Source organism: Muscardinus avellanarius (genome assembly GCF_963383645.1).
Source record: "Muscardinus avellanarius genome assembly, chromosome: 3".
Classification (NCBI taxonomy): domain Eukaryota; kingdom Metazoa; phylum Chordata; class Mammalia; order Rodentia; family Gliridae; genus Muscardinus; species Muscardinus avellanarius.
Genome location: NC_137788.1, coordinates 36,271,310 through 36,293,946, shown reverse-complemented (window position 1 = coordinate 36,293,946; position 22,637 = coordinate 36,271,310). Strand labels below are relative to the sequence as shown.

The window sequence follows — 22,637 nt, the reverse complement described above, 5'->3', positions numbered from 1 at the left end:
CTTCTGGTGGACAGAATTCCTGCCCAGAGCAAAGGGTGATGCTTCATTACACACGAAATCTGGTGGACACTAGTATTCCTGTTAATAAGGAGGCTCACTGACTGTTTGGGGCAGATGGGCTAGTTCACTGGGTTTTTCCATGGTTGAATGGAGTAGCCCCCCTGTGTAGCCCAGGTCCTTTGATCAGATTCAAGGCTACTGTCTTGTGAGCCACCATCAGAGGCCCTGCCGAGCCACATCCATGTTCTGGACACGAAGGGGCAACTTGTAGAAGAGTATTTCCTTCATTATTGGAAGCAGTTTATTAGATGGAATACCTTTGACACAGAGCCTGGTGTGCAGGTGGCGCTCCATAAACACCTGCTGAATGAATGAATGGCAAACATGAAGGGCAAAGGGGAGCAGCAGCAGGGTCACGAGCAGGGGCTGACATGACCTGGCCCTGGAAGAGCAAGACGCAGGTGGCATGGCAGAGATACGCAGAGCCACCTCCAGGGCCGGAGGCCTAGGCTGGGTTTTGTACAGGGGAGAAGGAAGGAACGGGCCCTTTGGAAAGGTCTGACCAGCTATGGCGGGCTTGAGGACACAGAACTAAGAGAGAGTTCCCATCTTCAAGAAGCCTCAGATCTAGAGGGATAAGAGAAGTTAGAAGTTAAGGTAGAATCAGAAAAACACTGTGGTTGGGGTAGAAAGTGCCCTGTGTGCCGGGTGTAGTGGTACACACCCGTGATCCTGGCTAGGCGGGAGGATTACAAGTTCAAGGCCAACCTCCACAACTTAGTGAGACCCTCAGCAACTTGGCAAGAACTTGTTCCAAAATAATAATTTAAAATAAAGGGCTGAGGATATAGCTTGGAAGTAGAATGACCCTGAGTTCAGCCAGGCGTGGTGGCACATGCTTGCAATCCCGGTACTTGGAAGGCTGAGACAGGAGAATCACAGGCTCAAAACTAGCCTCAGCAATTTAGTGCGGCCCTGTTTCTAAGTAAGAAATAAAATCAGGTTGTGGGTATAACATGGAGGTAAAATGCCTCTGGGTTTAATTCCCAGTACCAAAAAAAAAAAAAAAAAAAAAAAGACCCTAGGTATTCAACTTGAGTACCTAAATGAATGCATAAATAAATAAACAAATAAATAAATGTGTCCTGTGCACACACAGAGGAAATGAGCAGGTAGTAAAACCTTCAGCTGGGTTCTGTAGGCAGAGTAAGTTTTAGAGACAGAAGGGGAAGAGAACTATAGGTAGAGAATGCCCCCCTCCTACATAGACAACCAGGGCCAAGGGCAGCTGAGGGGAGGGGAGGGGAGGCATCTTCTCAGGTGACCCGTGGCTGCACGAGGCGCCCTGGAGGAAGGGGAGGAGGAGGGACTGGAGAGGTCACCTGAGCTGGGTCACCCAGGACCCAAGGGCGAGGATCAAATGGTGAGAAGTTTGGCCTCTGTCCCGAAAGCTCAGGGAGCCGCTGAGGGTTTTTATCAGGAGTGGCATGAGCTGCCTGGCATCTTAGAGGACCTGACGCAGAGGTTCTACTTGAGAGAGCCAAACTGGAGCCAGGCTGACCAGCCAGGAGGCTGCGCTGGGGCCTAGGGGAGGAACAGTGGTGTCCTGGACCAGGGGAATGACAGCTGGAAGCTGAAGGGGGCTTGTCCCATTTGCGAGCCCCCCGCGCCCCAGGTCAAGTCCAAGTGCCTGCAGCTGACTGTGCCGCTTTCTCCATAATCCTAGGTCAGTGGTCACAGGTGGGTTAGAATAGAAGAGATACAGGACTATGTTCTTCCTTCACCTCTGCTTTTTTTCTTCTTCCCAAGGCAAAGCCTTGCATTACTCTGAGAATAAAAATAACCTGTTTTATAGAAAAATTGTGAAATATGTGAAATTTGAGTATTTGGCCAGGCTGCCGGATGACTGGCTTAGTAGGTGGAAGAAGCATCCCTTCCCCAGCCTGGAAATGTCAGCAACTTCTCTACATGTTATTCATCACCCTCAGTAATTCTCCATGGGGAAGGGGCGGGAGGAGGGAGTGTTTTCCCCCAGGGAACATCTGGCAACATCTGGAAACATTTGGGGTTGGAATGCCCTGGGCAGGGGATGCTACTGGCATCCAGTAGGTCAAAACCAGAGAGGCTAGATATCCTACAATGCAGAGGACAGCTCACCCCCCAACAGAGAATTATCCATCCCAAATGTTAATAATGTCGATGTTGAGGACTCGTGCACTAGATGAATAAATAAATGGGTGGAAACTAAAATGACAAGATTCAAGATTCTCCCCGAGGAAGGGACCCTGAAGTTACTCAGGAATGGCAGAAGGTCCCGAGGAGGCGGCTCTGTGTTCAGCTAGATGCAGAGAGAACAGCCTCAGCTGTCAAGGAGAAAGTCACCGTCACCCTCCCTGCCCCTCCCCATGCTTGGTCTGATCCCCACCTGGTCATTTACTGAGTGTCCTAGAAGAAAGGCTTCACTGGGCAGACCAGCACCACCATCCCCCAGGGGGCATCCAGCTCTAGTGAGTCGTCAGTGCTGAGATCTGTTATCTTAGCACAAACAGCTAGAGAAAGTGGGGTGGGGGGCAGGATCCTATTCTGTCTAGGGCAATCGGAAAACGCTTCCTTGAAAAGGTGACATACAAGCTAAGACTTGAAAGATGTAAAGAAGCCAGTCACCTGCAATCCACAGCTACTTAGTGAGGCCCTCCACAACCTAATAAGACCCTGTTTCAAAACAGGGAATGAAAATTAGGGCTGAGGGTGCAGCTCAAAGATAGAATGCCCCTGGATTCCATCCCTAGTACCATAAAAAAAAAAAAAGAAGCCAGTCATATGACAGTCTGGGGGAAGAGCCTTCCAGGTACTGCATGAGGGCCTTTGCATGCAGGGAAAAGTGTGTTTCAATTGTCGAAACTGTCAGAGAGCTGGTGGCTGGAGCAGGGAGGGACCCTCGAGACGTGGCTGGCATGGGGAGAAGCCAGATCACGCGGGGCTCGTGGGACTTTGGACTTTACTCTGGGTGGGATGGGATACTGCTCCGACTTCTACGTGGGCACCAGGGTGGAGCCTGGAGTCAAGCCCAGGTAGGTGAGGGATGGCAGAAGGTGGACGGGTCGAGAGCAGCGGCAGGCAGGGAGCACGGGATTTGAAACAGCTTTTGAAAACTGATGAGACAGGTGTTAGTGATGATTTGGGCATGGGAGTTACAAGAAGTGATGGATCAAGACAGACTTCTAAAATTCTACCGTCAGTAAGTAGGCGGGTCATGGTGCCATTTACCAGGAAACAAGAAAGTCGAGAAAGGGGGAGGGGAACCAAGAAACTGGGAGGATAATGGAGGAAGATACAAGAATTCAATTTCAGATCAGCCACGGACTCTGCCATTAGCTGTTTTCTGCCCATTGAGGGGAGGACAACAGGGGAAGATACCATTGGGGAACGCAATGTGCAGGGGCGCAGGGGCGCGGGGCCGCGGGGCACCAGCACCTCACTGGACTCTCAGAAGACCCTGTCCAGCCCATCTGGCTTCTAATTGATCTCTCTCCTCTCAACCTTCATCCTGCTTGTTTCCAGGAACATTTTGTTAATTGTGCCATTCTCCTACTCAAGAGCCTTGGACAACTTCTCATTCTCTATCAGCTGAAGTCAAACATCATGCCCTGGCAGGGCCTCGCCCACATTTCCAGTTTGAGAAAATATTGAGCGGGATTGGTAACTTGGTGCGGAGAGCCTGCTGGCTGGGTACACACTGCTCCCTGGTGGCCGACAGCTGTATCTCCCTCTGAGGGCCCAGAGCCAGCACCACCAGGGGTGGCCAGGGCCAAAGCCCACCCCAGGGCCTGAAAGCAAGCTGAACCCCCAAGCATTTTGCTGCTGGGTGATGAGCCCTCATAGGGGTCAGGGTCTTCCCGTGACATCCCCTGGGGAGCAGAGAGGGGCTGCGAGAAGAGTTTGCTTTCACTCTCCCGGGCCAGCCAGGAACAGGAGAGAGGACGAGGTCTGAGAGGCCAGGGCGCCGCGGGCGGCTCTCACCTCCTGAATCTGCTCCTTCATCACCTTGATCTCATTCTCTCGAGGTTCTATTTGCTTCTTCAGCTCCTTTATTTTGTAGTCGAGCACGAACTTGAATTTCTCTAGTTCTTGGTTTTTCTTTTTCAGATCATAAATTCTCTTCTCCTGAGGGTGAGAGGAGAGAGAGGTGAGAGACCCCCCACCACCACACAGGCCCCGGCTCACGGCATCCCTTTAGGGGGAAGCACATAAATCCCGTGACTCTCCTCGCTGGGGACACCAGGGCGGCCTCTCCCCAGCAGGCTGTGCGCTGCCTCCTTAGCTTCTGTGCCACGAACTTCATTCACATACAGGCTGTGGGTGGTGGTCTCTCCCGCTCTTCCACACTCTGACCTTCCTGCTGCTCTGTCAGCAGGTGGGATCTGTTCCCCTCCCTTGCATATGGCTGGACTTATGACTTGCTTATAACCCAGAGAATGCAGCCGAAGGGGTGCTGTGAGAGCCCACCTGGCTCTCCTGGAAGACTTGCTCGGGGGGGATGCCATCTGCTATGGAAGAAGCCCTAACCTGCTGAGCCCTCCAGGCTGGAGAGTGCATGTGGAGCCCTGGCTGAAAGACCTGGCCGAGCCCAGCCTCGCTGCCATCCTGCCTAGGTGCTGGGCATGGATAGGAGCAGCCAGCCTGAATGCAGATCTTCTAGCCTCTAGCTGAATGAGTTTTCCCATCCAGGGCCCAGACATCAGGGGCAGAGACAAGCCATCCCTCTGGACCCTGTCCAATTTCCTGGCCCGTGGAATCCAAGGGCAAGTAAGACAGGTGCTGCTCTTCGACATGGCAGCTCACTGCATAGGAGCAGTCATCAGAACACGGGCCTATCTGTCCATCAAACACGTACTAAATGAAGACCTTTGCCAAGCATTAGGATTCCAGATCTAAGTCTAACAGTCTGTCCTGAAGGAGCAATTGCTAGCTGGGAAAGCAGATGTGTAAACAAATACAATCCTAAAATGGGACAGGTGTTGCCAAAGAGGGAGGCACAGGAGGCACGGTGTGCACCGTGGGTGCCAAGAATACCCTGCTCGAGGATCCGCTGTGGTACACAAGGTGTGAGAAGCGAGGCCAGGGAGACGGAGAGGAAGGCAAGGGTTCTACATGTTGGGTTAGAGAGTTCAGAATCTATCTTGTAGGCCGGGGTTGGCAAACTCAGCCTGTGGGTCAGGTTTGGCCTGCTGCCTATTTCTGTAAACTTTGCTGGCACATAGCCAAGTTCATCTATTTGTGTTTTGTTTATAGGTGGTTTCACATATGAGGCTCAGTGTTGATTAGTTGAGACAAGGGCCATCTGGCCTGCAAAACCTAAATATTTACCATCTAGTCCTTCTAGTCCTTCGGGGAAAAAGTTTGCTGCCCCCTTTAGGCCAAGGGGAGTGACTGAGGACTTGAAGTGGGAGGTGACATAATTATAGTTGCACTCCGGCAGCTCTGGTGTGGGGAACGGGTGTGAAGCAAGAAGGCTGCCTGGGAAACTGGCAATTTTCTAGGTCGGGGGCCCGGGTCACTTTCTGTTAACTCCTAGCCTTGAGAGTCTGAAGAGAGCTTTGGGTCCCCACCCCCACAGCCCAGATTCATATAGGAACATTCATGTGTAGAAATGGCATGAGGGACTCTCCCATTTGATCCTTCTAAGACTCCTTGAGGTAGTTATCATCCCATTTCTCAGGTGAGAAGATGAAGGTTTACCGAAGTTGTCCAAGGTGCCATGATGGATACGTAGAGGGGCCTGTGCCAAACCTAGCACTGAAGCTCATGTTGACCATGGAAGAATTCTGCCTGGCCTGGACCAGAGATGCAGTGTGGATGGAGAGGAGGAGACGGAGTCTGGATTTGCTCAAGAGGACGATACTAAGTTCTGGATATTAAGGTGGAATGCCTCACAGACCATGTCTGTCTTCTATTTTGTGAGAAGGCATCTGGGAAAGTGGCACCAGGTTCCTGGGGCACTGAGTGGTTAAGGGACAAGCCCAGAGAGTCATTCTCTCACCAGGGGGACCGTGTGGGCAACATGGTGGGTGAGCTGCCCCCAGATTGCAGACGCGTCATCCTAGGGTGTCTAGCACTGCAGAGGGAAGGGGTCTTAGAATCAGCTGACTCAGCGCCCCATCCCCAGGTGGTCCCATATACACTGTGTGCCTTTGGGCAGGAGACTCAGCTTCCTGAGCCGTTCAGCACTGGGTTGCTCATGCCCCGGGCTTGCTGGCAGGACTCAGTGTGATATGTCGACAGGAATTAGCCCAGTGCCAAGCAGGCTGCTCATCTCCGCGGTCCAAGAAGCCAGGGCCCTCTCCTCTGAAGCCTTGTGCTCAGGGCCCCGGGCCTCCCGCTCTGGCTGGGGGAGGACAGAGGAGCCTCACCTTGTCTTGAATGGTCTCGTCCCTTTCCTGGATCTCTCTCTTGAGGCCTTGGATGTCCTTCTCCAGGGACTTGATGACACCCTGCAGCTTTACCTGCTCTCCCTTCAGGATCTCAATGTCATTGGTTCGCTCCTCAATCTCCTTCTGCAGGCTGCTGAACTGCGGATGCAAACAGCAGCCAGGAAGACCACTGGACCCTCGAGCTCACCTCCATCTCTCAACTGCCTGGGTGTAAAGAGCTCCCACTGCTGACCAGCTATGAACTGAACGGCCTCTCCTTCTATGAACTGAAGACACCGAGAATTCGGTGCGTCTGGGCTTTGGGGAATGAACTGTTGGAGGATTTGAGATGGCTTGAAAATTTCCCAGGCCAAGTGGATGATACAGTATGTTCTGTCCAGTAATATCCAGGCCCGTTCCATATGTGAGAATGGCCAGTCTCTGCACAGGAGGCTCCAGTTCCCTGAGTAGACTCAGGGTCTTCCACGACCACTGACCTCAAAGGGCTGGGACTGATGGCCCATCAAGGCCACAGAGACTGGCTTTACCAATGAGCCAGACGAGCCCTCTCAGCTAGGCGGGAACGCAAGACTGTCCTCTAGACTTACTAGACTTAGTCTCCTCCCTTTCCTCCTCTTCCCTCCTTCCCTCCTTCCCTCCCTCCCCCCTCTCTCCTTTTCTTCCTACTCTTTCAAATTCTTTTTCTATCTCTCTCAGAATTGAATCCAGGAACATTCTATCTCCAGGCTACAGCCCCTAGCTTCTTTCTTATTTTTATTTTGAAACAGGGTCTTTCTAAGTTGTTGAAGGTCTTGCTAAGTTTCTGAGTCTGGCCTTGAACCCACAATCCTCCTGTCTCAGCCTCTCAATCGTGGGACTACAGGTGTACAGCACTGCACCCAGCTTGGTAGTATGATTTCTAACAGGAAGGAACTCAAGCTTGCTTTGAATTTGGCTTCTTAAGGCTAAACATTTTGTTGAAAATGGCGGCAAATCTACAAGGACCTGTGAATTGAATCATCCTTTTCTCAGCTATCAATGAACTAAAAATACCTGCTCTGCCTTGTAAACAAAGCATCTTACACCTGTACTCACTCTCCTACCTGCAGAGTCTGAGCAGGAGCCACCAGAGCCCAAAGGCACCTCCAGGCTCAGAAAATCTCATTTCCATTTTTATCCCATCTAACTTGCCCAGGAGGGAAAGCCCAGAGGGAGTCTATCAGCGCACCAGGAAGCTCAACATCCCATAAGAAGGGGGGGGGGCAGGTGGCTGCCTTTCAGAGGAGGTGGCAGGTCTGTCTGCCTGAACATGCACCTGCTCCTGCTCTTTTCCTGACCTGCCCGCGGCAGCTGAGGACGTTCAGGTGCGAGCTCTGCATGGCCACCAGGGCTTCCTGTGCGCCCATCCCGGCTTCCCCCACTCCCAGGCCTCTCAGGGGACTGCCAATACCTTCTTCCTCATGATGCCTGTCTCTCCCTTGAGCCGCAGGTTGGATTCCTTTTCATCCCGCAGCTTTTTCTCATACTTGGTTTTGATATCTTGGATTTCTCGGTCTTCATCTTCTTCAATCTGCTTTTTGGTCTCTTCAAATTCCCGCAGCTGCTGCCTGACGTCTTCCTGTGCCTGGCTCAGAGAGAGGGAGAGAGTGTCTTCGTGGGAGAATGGATTTGTGATGCCCGTGCTAACAGGGCCTGGGATGAGGCTAGCAGAAGGGCCTTAGCATGGGGAACGGGAGACGAGTCCATTACAGAAATGGGATTGGGGCCATGGGTCTCCGACCTGTCCACTTTCTCCCTACGTCTCTTCTTTCCCAACCAGGTCAGGCCTCAGGCTCCATCACCTCAGCCATCCTCTTGCCAACATCCCTACTCCCTGTTCTGCCTCTGCTCTTGACACCAACATCAAGGCTTCCTATATTTTTTCCACCACAAAATTTGTGATAGCTGTAATTTTATATTTATTTGTGCCATTAATTGGTTGTCTCTCCTATTAGATATAAGTTTCTTGAGGGTAGACTGTTTCTCATGCCCATCCCTGAATGCTCAGGGTATGCACAAGCTGGCATGCAGTAGCTACTTGGTAAAAAGTTGTATGCATGCAGCTGTGCTCCTGCAGCCAATCCATCCTGCCCTGTCTCTGAGCACGGGAGGCACAGTGTGGGTTCCCGGGGGTACCTCTTCCAGAAGGCTAGTTTTCTCCTGCAGCTTGGCCTCATAAAACTCAGTCAGCTCCTCCAGGGCCTGGCTCTTGGTCTCATCATTATCCCTCAGCTGTTTTTCATACTCCTCTTGCATCCTTTGGGACTTGAGCTGCAGCTCCTGGTACTTCTCATATTCTAGCAGCAGCTTTTGGTTGTTGCAACACTCTGGGTTGAAGCGACAGGGCAGGGGTTTAAGGTGTGTGAGAAGCCGGGCGTGGTGGTGCACACTTGTAATCCCAGCGCTTGGGAGGCTGAGACAGGAGGATTGTATAGGTTCGAAGCCAGCCTCAGTTACTTAGTGAGGCTCTCAGCAACTTAGTGAGACCCTGTTCCAAATAAAATATAAACAGTTCTAGGAGTGTAGCCTAGGGGTAGAAAGCCCCTGGGTTCCATCCCAGTACCACCAAAAAAAAAAAAAAAAAAAAGGTGGGTGAGAAGCACCAGCTTTGGGCACATGCGGGAGCCCTGGGTGCTTTCCCACGCCCGCCAGGGTGGCTGCCTCCAGAGTCAAGGCTCACCAGGCTTCCATGTCTGCCCCCACCCCATATCTCCAGGAAGCCCTCTCCTCTCTCCTTCCCCTCCCACTCTGGGCAGGAAGGTTTCTAGGAAGGTGTGGAGAGGTGCTTGAGGGTTCAAGACCATGAAGAATATCCTGAGTATGCAAAATTCGTTTTAGTGCCCCCATTTATGGATTCATAAGCGGAGGCCTGGCACGATTAGATTAAGCGACCCCCCACCCAGAACCTCAGGGAGTAAGTAGTGAGTCTGGCACCCAAACACGCCTGTTATCTCCTGCTGGCCCGCAGTAGGTGTTTAGTAGGTGTTTAAGGAATGCAGATATGCACTGGAGTCAAAGCCACAGTGAGTTCTGGAGGATGAATGTAGCCTGTCCACAGACAGAGCTGCGTTCCCTGGGCTTCTGCTGTGTCTGGGGGCTCGCAGATGCCTCCCCGGCTGGCTGGCCTCCTCCCAGCGCTTGCTCGGCACCCCAGGCTCACCCAGGTCTTGCAGCTCCCGGCTCTGCTTGTCCAGGAGGTCTTCTATGCGCTCGCGGTGACACACGTCCTGCTTGTCTTTTTCTGTTCTTAAAACCTAAAACACAGAGTGACATTTTCTCACGTCTAAACCTCTGTGGACGGCATCACTATGGCAAGAACTTTTACAAGGAACATCCTTCTGCATTCGCAAACACGATTGTTTTTCAAGCCCTTATTTTTTGTACCGAATATTGTTCTGTGGAGCAACAACCACACTGCTACTTTTTATTTTACATTATGTTCTGCTCTGAACGTTCTGAACTATCTCTATTTCTGTCCTTGCTACTGGATGGGTTCATCAGTGATGAGTTTGGTTTTGGACAGGCATTGAGTGGATTTTAGGGTGAAAAAGTAGGGAGTTGTTCAAACCCTCTGTTGCCTGCACACAGCTGTCAGCTAACTCCTTGGGTCTGTTGATATGTAAACTTTTTTTTTTTTCTTTTTTTTTTTGCGGGTTTGGTGGTGGAACCCAGGGGCATTCGACCTCCGAGCTACACCCCCTGCCCTATTTTTTATTCTTTATTTTGAACAGGGTCTCACTAAGTTGCGGAGGGCCTCACTAAGTAGCTGAGGCTGGCCGCAAACCGCGATCCTCCTGTCTCAGTCTCCTGAATGCTGGGATTACAAGTGTGCACCACCACTCCCAGCATATGTAAGCTTCTAAGAAGTGGCCCCTCTCGCTGAGCAGGGCAGCTCCTTGCAGGCGGAATGGTGCCATCCCAGGATCTCACTTTGTGCTTGGTTTGTGTAGGGCACCAAATAAATGAATGAAAGTATAAATGAATGAATACGACTAATAGCCAGAGGTTTTTTTAGATGAATTCTCTAACCCACAGATATAACATAATAGATCAGATATCCCTTGAGAATAGGAGTTTGGGATTAGGATCCAGACAGATTTGCTTAGGACAAAGAAAAGACCTGGAGAGTCCCTGTCAGAGATAACTACAGCTCCTTCGGACTAACTTTATTTGACATTATGATGATCTAGATATGAATATTCTGCTAGTTCTTCCCTTTCCAAACTTGTTTTTCTTGTTGTCTTTCCATTTTTTTAAAAAAGTAATTTTTTCCTGATCGCAAAAGTAACAAATTCTCCTCATAGAGAATTTTAGGAGTTGAAGAAAACCATAATGAACAAAATCTCTCTTTTTTTGTAGTATTGGGGATTGAACCTAGGGGTGTTCTACCTCCAAGACATACCCCCAATCTTTCTTTCTTATTTATTTATTTATTATTTTTTATGGTGGTACTGGGGATTGAACCCAGGGGCATTATACCTCTGAGCTACACCCGTAGCCCTATTTTATTTTTATTTTCAAATGGAGTCTCACTCGGTTGCTGAGAGTCTCACTACTTGCTGAGGTTGTCCTTGAACCTGTGATCCTCCTGTCTCAGCCTCCCGAGTAAATGATGTGGAATCCCAACTTTCAGCCATAGTTACACTCTTATCTGTGAATATTTGTTTCACCCAGTTAATACTATTCCTTACATTCTGCTTTCCCCCTGAGGACCTCATACACTGATGACTTCTGACGTCACTGCTGTGCTTTAAAGTTGAACACTATCCCATACTTTGACCATAACTTGGGCAACACATGCCAGCAAGGCGGACACTTCTTACTGCTTATGGCCGTGGGTTTGGTTCCTCAAACGGACCTGGTTTTTTGTTTTCAAGGACTCCATTTCCTGGATGAACTTGTCTGTCAGCTCCTTGATCTTCTCTGAGTAGTTCATATCCTTTAGTCGAAGTTGATACTCATTCTCCATTTTCAACTCCTCCACACGAGTCTTCAGCTCCAGCATAATCTGAGCCTTTGGGAGAAGGACAGACATCAAGAGCATTCCCAGGGGGCAGCTGGAGTGTCCACACCCGCGGCCTTGCCCTGGGGCCTGCGGCTCCGCTGTGTGTCAGCCCAGCGTGTCTCAGTGTCCCCATAGTTTTGGACAAGTAGATTTGGGGGTTAAAAAAAGGAGGGATTCATTTGAGTCTTCTGCTGCTAAAAGCTAGAAAACATGGGCTTCTTCCTCTAACCTCACAAGGTATACTCAGCGAGCGCCACTGTGCGCTCTGACACTCCCGTCTCCTTCCAAAGGAGAAGGCTGAAACATCACCTGCTCAGTGAGGCCTACCTGAACGCCACTATTTAACACTGCTACCCCCCATTCCCAGCCCTGCACTCATGATTTCCCCTCTTGTCCCTCTTCTCTGCTCTACTTTCTCCTATTTCCTTAGATCTGGGCACTTTGTAATATATTATATAATTTACTTATTATTTTTCTTTTGGTAAAGGACTTTTTATCTTTTACCCATTAGACCTTAAGTTCCAAGAAGGCTAGGATTTTTTTTTTTTCTTGTATGGAAGAGTACTGGGGATTCAACCCAGAGGCATTCTTACCTCCAAGCTACACCATCATCTCTATTTTATTTTTATTTTGAAACAGGGTCTAAGTTGATGAGAGTCTTGCTAAGCTGCTGAGGCTGGCCTCATCCCTGCAGTTCTCCTGTCTTAGCCTTCCAAGTTCTGGGATTACAGGCATGTGACACCACACCTGGCTTATCAGTGGGTTCTTGTGAACAGTTTCTATCGTCCAAACCCTGGCATAATGCGGGTGTGGTGGTACATGCTTGTAATCTCAGTACGTGGGAGGCCACTGCAGGTTCAAAGCCAGCCTCTGCAACTTAGTGAGGCTGTCAGCAACCATAACAAACACACACGCACCATGGCATAGAAGGCCTCTCACAAGCTCAATGATTCTCTTCCCACCTTTTCTCTGGCACATCCTCCATTCCCCAGCCACACCTACGAGGTGCATCCTTCCCCAGAGCACCACCCCATCCCTCTGCACACACCTCCTTCAGTGTGGAAGGCCCTGGCCCAAGTGGCCTGGGGCTCTGCGGGGCTCACTTCCTCTGGCGCCACCCGGCCGGGCTGGGGTCCTCCCGTGTTCCCACAGCATTGTTCTTTCCTAACACCACGCACACTTTCTCCCCTATTTTATTTACCTAGCCTTCTCCCCAGGACCCCTGTGTCTTCATCTCCATAACCCTAGCCCTCGGTACAGTATCAGGTCCATGGCAGGCCCCTCCATCAACACCAGATGGAGAATGGATAAATGGATGATGCAGCGAGTGGGTAAATCCTGGGCTGAGAGATGATCATCACGGAGACTGTCACACAAGGTAAAGCCAAAAAAAAAAAAAAAAAAAAAAAAACCCTGGGAATTCTGGGGAGTATGATTTTAAGGGACAGGTGGAGAAGAGGCTGGGAAGGGAGCTGGGGGCTGGGAGTCAGGGAAGTTACCAGGGAATAAGCAGGGTGTGGGCATTTGAACGCTGAGAGTAGTGAGCCAGGACTGTGCAGTACATATACCAGGCATTTCAGCCTGGCAGTGTGATGTCAGCCTAGACACCTGCAGGCCTTGGGCCAGCCTGGGGTCTCCTATTTGTCCTCTTCTATCCTCTGGGAAGAATATAGAAGAAAACAGAAAGAAGGGAAAAAAGAGATATGTTTGCCTGCTACAGAGAGGCCAGGCTCTTCTTGCAGAAGGTTCTCTAAAGCTCTAGAAGGGATCTCTCCAGGAAACACCAGAGGCCCACCATCCTGCCTTGCACTTTTGCACTGCTGTTCTGACAGTTTTGCTTGTCTCCACCCCCTACCTGACTGCAAGCTTCCTGATCACAGGGCCCATGCCTGCGTTTTCACATGTGTACCATAAACACACGTGGGTTCTGGAGCAGCAACTAGTGCATAGCTTTGGGATTCTAAGAGAACCATTCAGTTTACTTCTCCCTAAGGGAGTGGAGCCCAGAGCTACTCAATCAAAACTCTGAAAAACGCATCTTTAAGAGATGCTTACTGCATTCACAGGAGGGCTGCCTCTGGGCATAGTGAGTAGGAGAGGGGCTCTGGATTAGAGTTCTGGTCCTGCTACTCACTACCAAAGTGACTTCAGACACAGCTCTCAACCTCTCCAAACCTGCCTCTTGAAACATGAGCTGAATGGTAGTACCTTATTCAGAGAGACACTGGGAAATTTAAATGAGAAATACAAAGTAGTCAGTACAGTGCCTGCTTCACGACAAATGATAGTTGTTATTATTATATTATTATTGTTGTTTTATTGTTCAGAGGTGTGGATAAGGGCTTTGAAGTATGCTTTCTAAATGCTGCATTTTTTATTTTATTTTTTATTTTTGCAGAACTGGGGATTGAACCTAGGGGCATTCTAACTTGGAGCTATACCTCCAGCCCTACTTTTTTTTTTTTTTTTTTTGCGGAACTGGGGTTGGAACTCAGGAGCATTCTACCTCCAAGATACACCCCCAGCCCTATTTTTTATTCTTTTTTTTTTGTGTGTGGGTCTGGAGGTGGAACCCAGGGGCATCTGACCTCCGAGCTACACCCCCGCCTTATTTTTTTTATTCTTTATTTTGAAACCTGGTCTCACTGAGTTGCAGAGGGCCTAAGTAGCTGAGGTTGTCTGAACCGCAATCCTCCGGTCTCAGCCTCCTGAATGCTGGGATTACAAGAGTGAGCCACCACACCTGGTTTTTTTCCTTATTTTGAAACAGATTCTCATTAAGTTGTGAAGGGCCTAAGTAGCTGAGGCTGGCCATGAACCTGTGATCCTTCTGTTTCAGCCTCCCAAGTACTGGGATTATAAGCATGTGCCACCATGCCTGGCTACCTCTTTTTTTTTTAAAGAGGATTCCAAGTACTAGCAATTACTATGTTTCATAGATACAACTGGGGTACTCAGTTTGGCAGTTTGGCTTCATAAATATTTATTGATTGTCTCCCAGGTACTTAAGATGTGCTAGAAACTATGGGGCATCTAAGAGAACTGTATGCCACGGTTCCTGCTACCAAACAGTAGCAGGAGGTAAGCAGGACCACAGGCCCAAGGTCAAGATGCTCATGTGGCAGCAAGAGAGGCCGTGCGAGTGTGGAAGAGAGTGGGATGGCAGCGAGGAGGCCAGGAGAGGCCACGGGCACAGCCAGGCTTGCGGGGATCTTGGATGTGTATCTGTGGAGTCTGAATGCAGCCCAGTAAGGAACTCCCATGCTCCTCCTGGTTAGATCTGATTCTTACCTTCTCTTCCATGTCTGTTTTAGTCACAAGCACCTCTTCAGCAAAGCCCACCTCCCTCTCTCGCTTGATCCCCCGGCCATCCTTATCAAAGACCTTCCAGGTGAACAGGCAGCCATCTTCAGCTGCGGTCAGAAGGAACTGGTCATCAAAGGTGAGCAGTATCTGCAGAGAAAACATCACGGAGAGGAAGCTTTCTGGGGCTGAGCCAGCCACCATCCGTGCAAAGCCTCCATCCGTGTAACCCCAGGTACAGCCTCACAGCAAGGAAGACGTGGTCCTGGGCAAGAACGAGGAGGGACCTTCACCAGCTTCTTTCTGTGAATGAATGAAAGAAGCAAGACTATGTGCACATCCCCTGTGGACTTGGACGTAACTGTGATCTAGGATGTATAAAGAACTCTTAAAACGCAACGGTAAAACAACTCGACAGTCCAAAGTGAGGAAAAGATTTGAAGGTGGTTCGCTGCAAAGGATATACATATAGCAGAGTATGCACATAAAAAGGTGTTCACCGTAGTAAGGCAATGGGGGAATGTAAATTGACTAAGATGAGATATCACTACACACCTATTAGAACAGCTCCAATAAAAAATAGTAATAACACCGAGTGCTGCAATGCTGCAGAGAAGTGGAGATGTTGCTGATGGGAATGTAAAATGGCATAGTCGCTCTGGATAACAGCTGGGGAGTTTCTTAAAAAAATTAAACATTAGCCAGGTGTGGTGGCGCATACTTGTAGTCCCAGTGCTTGGGAGGCTGAGTCAGGAGGATTGCAGGTTCACGGCCAGCCTTAGCTACTTAGTGAAGCCCTCTGCAACTTAGTGAGACTCTATTTCAAAATAAAAAATAGGGCTGGAGGTATGACTCAGAGGTAAAGTGCCCCTGGGTTCAATCCCCAGTGTTGAGGTGCCCTTGATGGTGATGGAGCAGTCCTGTGTCTTAACTGTGGTGGTGGTTACAGAGACTATGATAAAATGCCACAGGTCTACACATATGCAGCGAAACAGCCTTGGTTTGTTGCTGTGATATTGTACCAAGTTACATAAGATGTAATTATTAGCTGGGTGTGGTGGCACATACTTGTAATCCCTGCACTTGGGAGGCTAAGACAGGAGGATCACACAAAGTCGAAGCCAGCCTCAGCTACTTAGTGAGGCTCTCAGCAACTTAGTGAGACCCTGTTTTCAAATAAAGTATAAAATAGGTCTGGGAGTATAGCCCGGAGGTAGAAAGCCTCTGGGTTCCACCCCCAGTACCACACACACACACACCAAAAAAAAAAAAGATGTAATTTTTTTTTCGAACCTGCGTGATCCTTCTGTATCAGCCTCCCAAGCGCGGGGATTACGAGCGTGCGCCACCACACCTGGATTTTTTGTTTTATAATAAAAAAAACTTTCTTATTTTCTGAAAAATACTTCTCAATAAGGATAGTGCCTGCAGGTAAGTCAATAGTTTGAGACATAATAAAACCCTGAGGCACTCATGTCATTCAACCTGAAGTAAGAGAGAGGGAAGAGGACACGAGACACATATTCTCCCAGTACCTGTTTTTCAGGGGTTCTGTGTAAATGTAGACATTATTTTTATTTTACTATGAATAATCTTTAACTTACTATTAGCTATGATTTTTTGACAACCATTTTTCAGGCTAGATAATTATTGTGACAATGTACACACAGCAAAATTGAGCATCTTAACTGTTTCCAGGTGTGCAGTTCAGGGTTAAGTATATTTGTGATGTTGTGCAACCACCACCATCTTCCACTTCTGTAACTCTTTCATCTTGTAAAGCCGAACTCCATAACCATTAAATAATAACCTCCTATTCCTCCCTCCCTCCCTCAGCCTGTGGCAAGCGCTATTCCACCTTCTGTCTCTAGTATCTCACCGAAGTGGAATCACACCATATTTGCCTTTCTGAGATTGGCTTATTTTGTTAGTACAATGTCTTCAAGGTTCATCCATGTTCTAGCATACTGCAGAATTCCTGTCCTCTTAAAGGCTGAATATGATTCCACTGTGTGTCTACACCACACTTGGTTTATCCTTTCATCTGTGGATGGACACTTGGGCTGTTTTCACATTGTAATTATTGAAAATAGACACCACTTGATGCGAAGAACAATTCACAGATGTGTGCCCATCTTATCGCCCCCCAGGGTCACCTTTTGTACCTTGGGGGAGCGGCAGCAGTCTGTCTCCTGGGCTATGACTCCTTTTAGTGGAGGCAATCCTCTGGAGGAGAGAGTAGCCGGGCCATTAGCAGCCAACATTAAGCAGCCGGGAGATGTGCTGGTGACTGGGTGCGACACCTGGGCAGCCACCAGATGGCCCATTATTGTGCATACTCCCACAGTGAACAGCCTCAGCCGTGAGAAGTTAGTTGTGGCTCTGATTCTTTTGTAGGATAAATTCTCGGAGCAGTTTAAACAAGCACTCAGTAGTGCTTGTTGACTGGCTGGCAAGCGAATGAATAAGGAGATAGATGGAAGAAGGAGACAGAACAGACAAAGGGAGGTTACGGGGATGAAGAAGGCACATCAGGCAGGGCCTGGGCTCCGCACGCGGGGAGCGCCCCTCTCACCTTGGTGATAGGACCAGCATGAGCCTGGTACTCATTGAATTCTTTCTGTACAGGCAGAGGGTACTTCATGGCACGGATGGTTCCCAATGAGGTGCCCACAAACATCATGCGCCCAGAATGTGAGATAACAATAGCCGTATAGACAACATCAAAGGCCGACATCTCTCGCAGGACCTGGAACATGGACAGCTCTGTTCAGCTGGGGGGCTGAGCTGTGTCTCCAGGTCCTGATGTCATTTTCTTCCCCTCCTCTAATAGCACCCTTAGGTCTGTGTTTGTAAAACGTTTGGCCGGGTGTGGTGACACACACTTGTAATCCCAGTACCTGCGAGATTCGAGACAGGAGGATTGCAGGTTTGAGGACAACCTCGGCAATTTAGTGAGGCTCTCAGAAACCTAGGGAGACCCTGTTTCCTAATAAGAAAATGGGTCTGGGGGTGTAGCTGGGAGGTAGAATGCCTCCAGGTTCAAGAGAAAAAATTTCTTTTTCGTTTTTCTATTCCTTATAGCATTTTGCATGTTGCCTAACACATAAAAGGCACAGACTAGCCGGGTGTGATGGCCCATGCCTGTAATCCTAGTACTTGGGGGGCTGAGACAGGAGGATTGCGGGTTGGAGGCCAGTCTCAGCAACCTCAGCAACTTAGCGAGACCCTGTTTCAAAATAAAAATAAAAAATAAAATAGAGCTGGGGATGTAGTTCAGAGGTAAAACACTTCTGGATTCCATTCCCAGTACTATGAGGGGGGAAAAAGACATAAATATTTCTTGGTTGCTTAACTGATGAATTACCAGTTGTGGAGTCAGGAATAACAGCTACAACTGGAAATCTTTGTATAGCACGTACAGTGTGCTGAGCGCTGCTCTGGGCCCTCTACGTGTTGCAACTCATTCAGAATTCATCCAAACCCTCCGAGGGAGCCACTTCTAGGCCCAGAGATGATGAAAGAGATGAGTCACCGAGATGGGAAATGACTCACGTCAACCCACTAACCCGGGAAGCGATGGTCCTACCCGTCTCTGCTCTGGACTGCTGTCTGTCACGCATCTCAAAGTGAGAATGGAATGTTGGTCATAAGTTTATTCAGGAAGCTTATCAATGCCCATTATATAAACTAAAGTACACCATCAAGGAACTTATTCCTTTGCTCATAAATGCACTCACTCGCCCACCCGCCTGCTTCCTGCATGTTTGTTGTGAGCTACGCAGTGTGCTAGCTAGTAGAAATATTGAGAGGGGAGAAACCAACCCTAAAAGACTTTTATTCTGGTGCAGTGACCACAGAATTAGGACCAGGCCACCAGGGGCACATAGCAGAGTCGCCATGCCCTGAGCTGTGTTCCAACCCTGGGGAAGCTGCCTTGGTCAGCTGCTGCTGTGGTCACCCTATGCCTTGCCAGGCACCAGTGCCATGGGGTGGGGGGAGAAGAAGCCAGAGAAGCCAGTGACCATCAGCTGCCGCTGAGCTGCTGGAGAAGGACCCAAGCCCTTCTCTCGGCCCTTCACTCTGTGGAGCCAGATGTGGTCATCCTAACATCTCAGAGATGGGAGACTTTGAAAGAATACAGCAGCAAGTCCCAGCGCCAGCAGCTAATCATATTATGTTTTTACCCCAGCTAAGTGTGGACCAAAGGCAAGAACGCTGTTTAGAGACACCGCTGACCTCCATGCTCAGAGGGTAGAAGAGAAATGACAGATAGCAAGCAAAACAGAAACAGAAAGGGGCCCTGCCGTTTAATCAGCCAGGAAGGGCACCGGCAGGAAATTCAGGAATTGGTAATAACCGGGCTGACCCAACAGGAAGAGTAGCCCGGAGCTGTCCCTTGAGGAAGGGGCCCTCTTTCCAAGCACACTTTCTGCTGCCAGCGCAGGAGGCTGCCTTTCTAGACTGGCGCGGTGGCCCAGGGCTGGGGCAGGCGCAGACTCACTGAAGAATCTGCAATTTCCTTGATGGTCTGGTCTGATCCCACGGCAAAGATAACTTTGGCATCAGGGGAGACAGTAACGCAGTTGTAGCTGCAGGACTTGAGCACACACTCTGTCTCTCTCTTTCCTGTGGACAGATTCCATTCATACACAGCACCGTCTGTGCCACCAGATATCAGCTTGCTGTCATCTGCGTTCCACACAATTGAACGAATCTGCAGGTGATGGAGACATACCCAGGTAAGAGCGTTGAGCACGCACGCACACAGGCACACGCAGCGACACGGGAAGGAGGCGACCTCCTCAGCTGCTCCAAACTGAGGCAGAATGCCTCTTCCCGGTGGAGGCCCTTCTGTAATCACAAAATGTGGCTTTCTGGTAATGTTAGCATTCTGTTTCCTAAGATGCTTGCAAAATATTGAGGATTAAACATTCCCATTTCTTTTTTGCTTTATGAATGCAAAGTCTAAATCACAATGGTTTTATTTAAATGCTCTCACCAATCATGCTATGTTTTAAAAACTTTTAAATTCTGAAATAATTGTGTTATTCACTGGAAACTGCAAACACAGCACAGAGAGAATGGGATCCCAGAATGGCAGCGCAGGATCTCAGCTGAGCTTCCTAGTGAAATAAGTTAACTAGTGAAAATGGGGAAAACGACCATGTAAAGTCTCTGGAAACTGTCTTAATGGAATACAGTAAGTGGAGAAATATTTATACAAGAGACCTACCCAGTCTCAATAAGAACAATCTGTGAGCTGGGTGTGGTGGCACACACCTGTGATCCCAGTATTGGGGGTGGGGGGCTGAGACAGGAGGATCATAGGTTCAAGAGCAGCTCAGAGAGCCCCTAAGGAATTTAGTGAGAATTCCTTAGGGAATTTGTTTGTTTGTTTATGGTACGGAGGGGGGGGGTAGAACCAAAGGGCTTTTCTACCTCTGGGCTATATTCCCAGACATTTTTAAAAAATACTTTTATTTGGAAACAGAGTCTCACTAAATTGCTGAGAGCCTCACTAAGTAGCTGAGGCTGGCTTCAAACCTGTGCAATCCTCCTGTCTCAGCCTCCCAAGTGCTGGGATAACAAGTGTGCTCCAGCACGTCCAGTTTTATTTTATTTTATTTTATTTTTGGGGTATTGAGGATGGAACCCAGGGGCATTCTTCCTCCAAGCTATACTACCAGCCCTATTTTTAATTCCTTTTTTGAAACAGGGTCTCACTAAGTTGCAGAGGGTCTCACTAAATAGCTGATATTGGCTGTGAACCTGAAATCCTTCTGTCTCAGCCTCCCAAGTACTAGGCTTACAAGCGTGTGCCACCACGCCTGGCTCTCATTTTATTCTTTTATTTTGAAACAGGTTCTCATTATGTTGCAGGGCTTCACTACATTGCTGAGGCATTTGACCCATGACTCACTCCCCTACCTGCCTCAGCTCCAGAAACGTCCCCACTGTGCACTCCAAGAAGAAGCTGCCGAGAAGATGAGACTCCCAGGTGAGGCTATGGTTTCACCTGGGGAAGGCAGGCTTCTGGCATCTCTTCTCCCCACCCTAGCCCATGTTTCAGAAGCTCTACTGCAGGCAGGAATGGCCAAGGAGACCTGCCCCCCACCCCCAGCCAGCCAGTCCCTACTCTAGCAGAGGCTCTACAGCAAGTGAAGAACACTGGTACCTGGCTGCTCCTGTCCTGGTCTGCTCACAGGCATGGTCTGCTCACCATGAGGGGCAAGCTACAAAGATCAGGGGCTCCATTAACCCCACTTCTGTCCCCAAGTTGCACTCACAGAGTTGGGGTGTCGCTCCTGGAAAAGCAGCTCCCTGCTCCCTGCTCCCTGCTCCCAGCTCTGGAACAGGGGACCGAGAATTTTGTCGAGGGGAAAGTCAAGGATGAAGACAAAGAGGTCTACAGCTCTGACTGTGGAGACTGGCTTTACTGCAACAGAACATGAGAAGTCTGTGCCTATGGGCATGCCTCAAATAACAAAGACTGTGGCGGGCAGTGATTAAGAGAGGGCTTGTCGCCATGACAGAAGAAAAATGACAGAGTAACGAAATTCTGCTAGAATGAAGGAGAGCCTAGAGGAGCCCTTGTGGGAGCCCAGACAACCCTGGGAGCTGCAGGCCTGTGGGCACGTGCCAGGCTGCAGGCGCTCGGCAGCAGCTGTAGCAGGATGCTGGAAAACATGGGAGCCTCCCCTGAGCTGCTTGAGGACCATTAACCCAGGTTGGACGCTCACTGGCACCAGAGACTCAGACATAAGAGCTGACCACATGCTGAACAGTAATCTCCTAGGAAGCCAGGCTTAAAAATAAAGTTGCATTCATTGCTGGTGGCCTGAAAGACTGTACCTGACCATTCTGTACTTCTATGGGTACAGAGTGAGTACGTCGAGCTACCAGTCTCTGCTGAACACAGAGCAAAACCCAAACTCCCTAATCTGTGAGAGCAACTTCTAAGTTGCATGCAAATCCAACAGTAAAGGGTAAAAATCCGATTGGCTAAGGGGCTTATGCACCATCTGTGACTCCTAAGAAGCTTATGCTACCCACAGGCAAACCTTAGGTAGCCAGGCCAAATGCAAAAAAAAAAAAAAAAAAAAAAAAAAAAAAAAAAAAAATCTAAGCAGGGATATCAGAAGCTTCACACTGCAGGAGGAAAAAAAAGACAATTTTTTTTTTCTATAGTGGGGATTGAACCCAGGGGCATTCTACCTCTGAACTACATCCCAGCCCTAATTTTTACTCTTTTATTTTTTAAACAGGGTCTCACTAAGTTGCAGAGGGTATCACTAAGTAGCTGGGGGTGGCTACAAACCTGTGATCCTCCTGTATCAGCCTCCCAAATACTGGGATTATAAGCATGTGCCACTTTACCCGGCTTACTTCACAGAATTAGTGTAGTTAAGTCACTAATAGAATAATCAAGCCAGGCGTGGTGGCGCATGCTTGTAATACCAGCATTTGGGAGGCTGAGGCAGGAGGATCGCAGTTCGAGGACAGTCTCAGGTACTTAGTGAGACCCTGTTTCAAAATAAATAATAAAAAATAGGGCTGGGAATGTAGCTCAGAGGTAGAATGTCCCTGGGTTCTAATCCAAGTACCTAAAAAAAAAAAAAAAATCAACCAACCTCCCACTACCACCACCTCCCATAAGTATCCAGTATGGCTACAATATATGTCTAAATATTATGTTGATTAAAAAACTATGAAACATGCAAGCTAACAACAATAGCAGCCAAAAAAGAAAGAAAGAAAGAAAAAGAAAGAAAGAAAGAAGGAAAGAAAGAAAAGAAGCAAGCAGGAAAAGGAAACTGTCTTTAGTAGACTAAGTAGAAACAGACTTCAAAGCAGCTAATAAAATATGTTTAATGAAC

General features: G+C 48.9%; 1 protein-coding gene across 1 annotated transcript in view; it reads right to left on the bottom strand.

The window, feature by feature from the left end:
* Positions 1-22,637, bottom strand: part of CFAP57 (cilia and flagella associated protein 57) — a gene marked incomplete at both ends in the record, with an annotated part of 70,320 nt that overhangs the window by 18,657 nt on the left and 29,026 nt on the right. Inside the window, 9 exons of the mRNA XM_080692017.1 lie at positions 4,021-4,164; positions 6,411-6,569; positions 7,861-8,034; positions 8,586-8,776; positions 9,610-9,703; positions 11,308-11,463; positions 14,746-14,907; positions 17,333-17,506; positions 19,262-19,474. Coding sequence (XP_080548143.1) covers positions 4,021-4,164; positions 6,411-6,569; positions 7,861-8,034; positions 8,586-8,776; positions 9,610-9,703; positions 11,308-11,463; positions 14,746-14,907; positions 17,333-17,506; positions 19,262-19,474 — 1,467 coding nt within the window. The remainder of the gene's footprint in view (positions 1-4,020; positions 4,165-6,410; positions 6,570-7,860; positions 8,035-8,585; positions 8,777-9,609; positions 9,704-11,307; positions 11,464-14,745; positions 14,908-17,332; positions 17,507-19,261; positions 19,475-22,637) is intronic.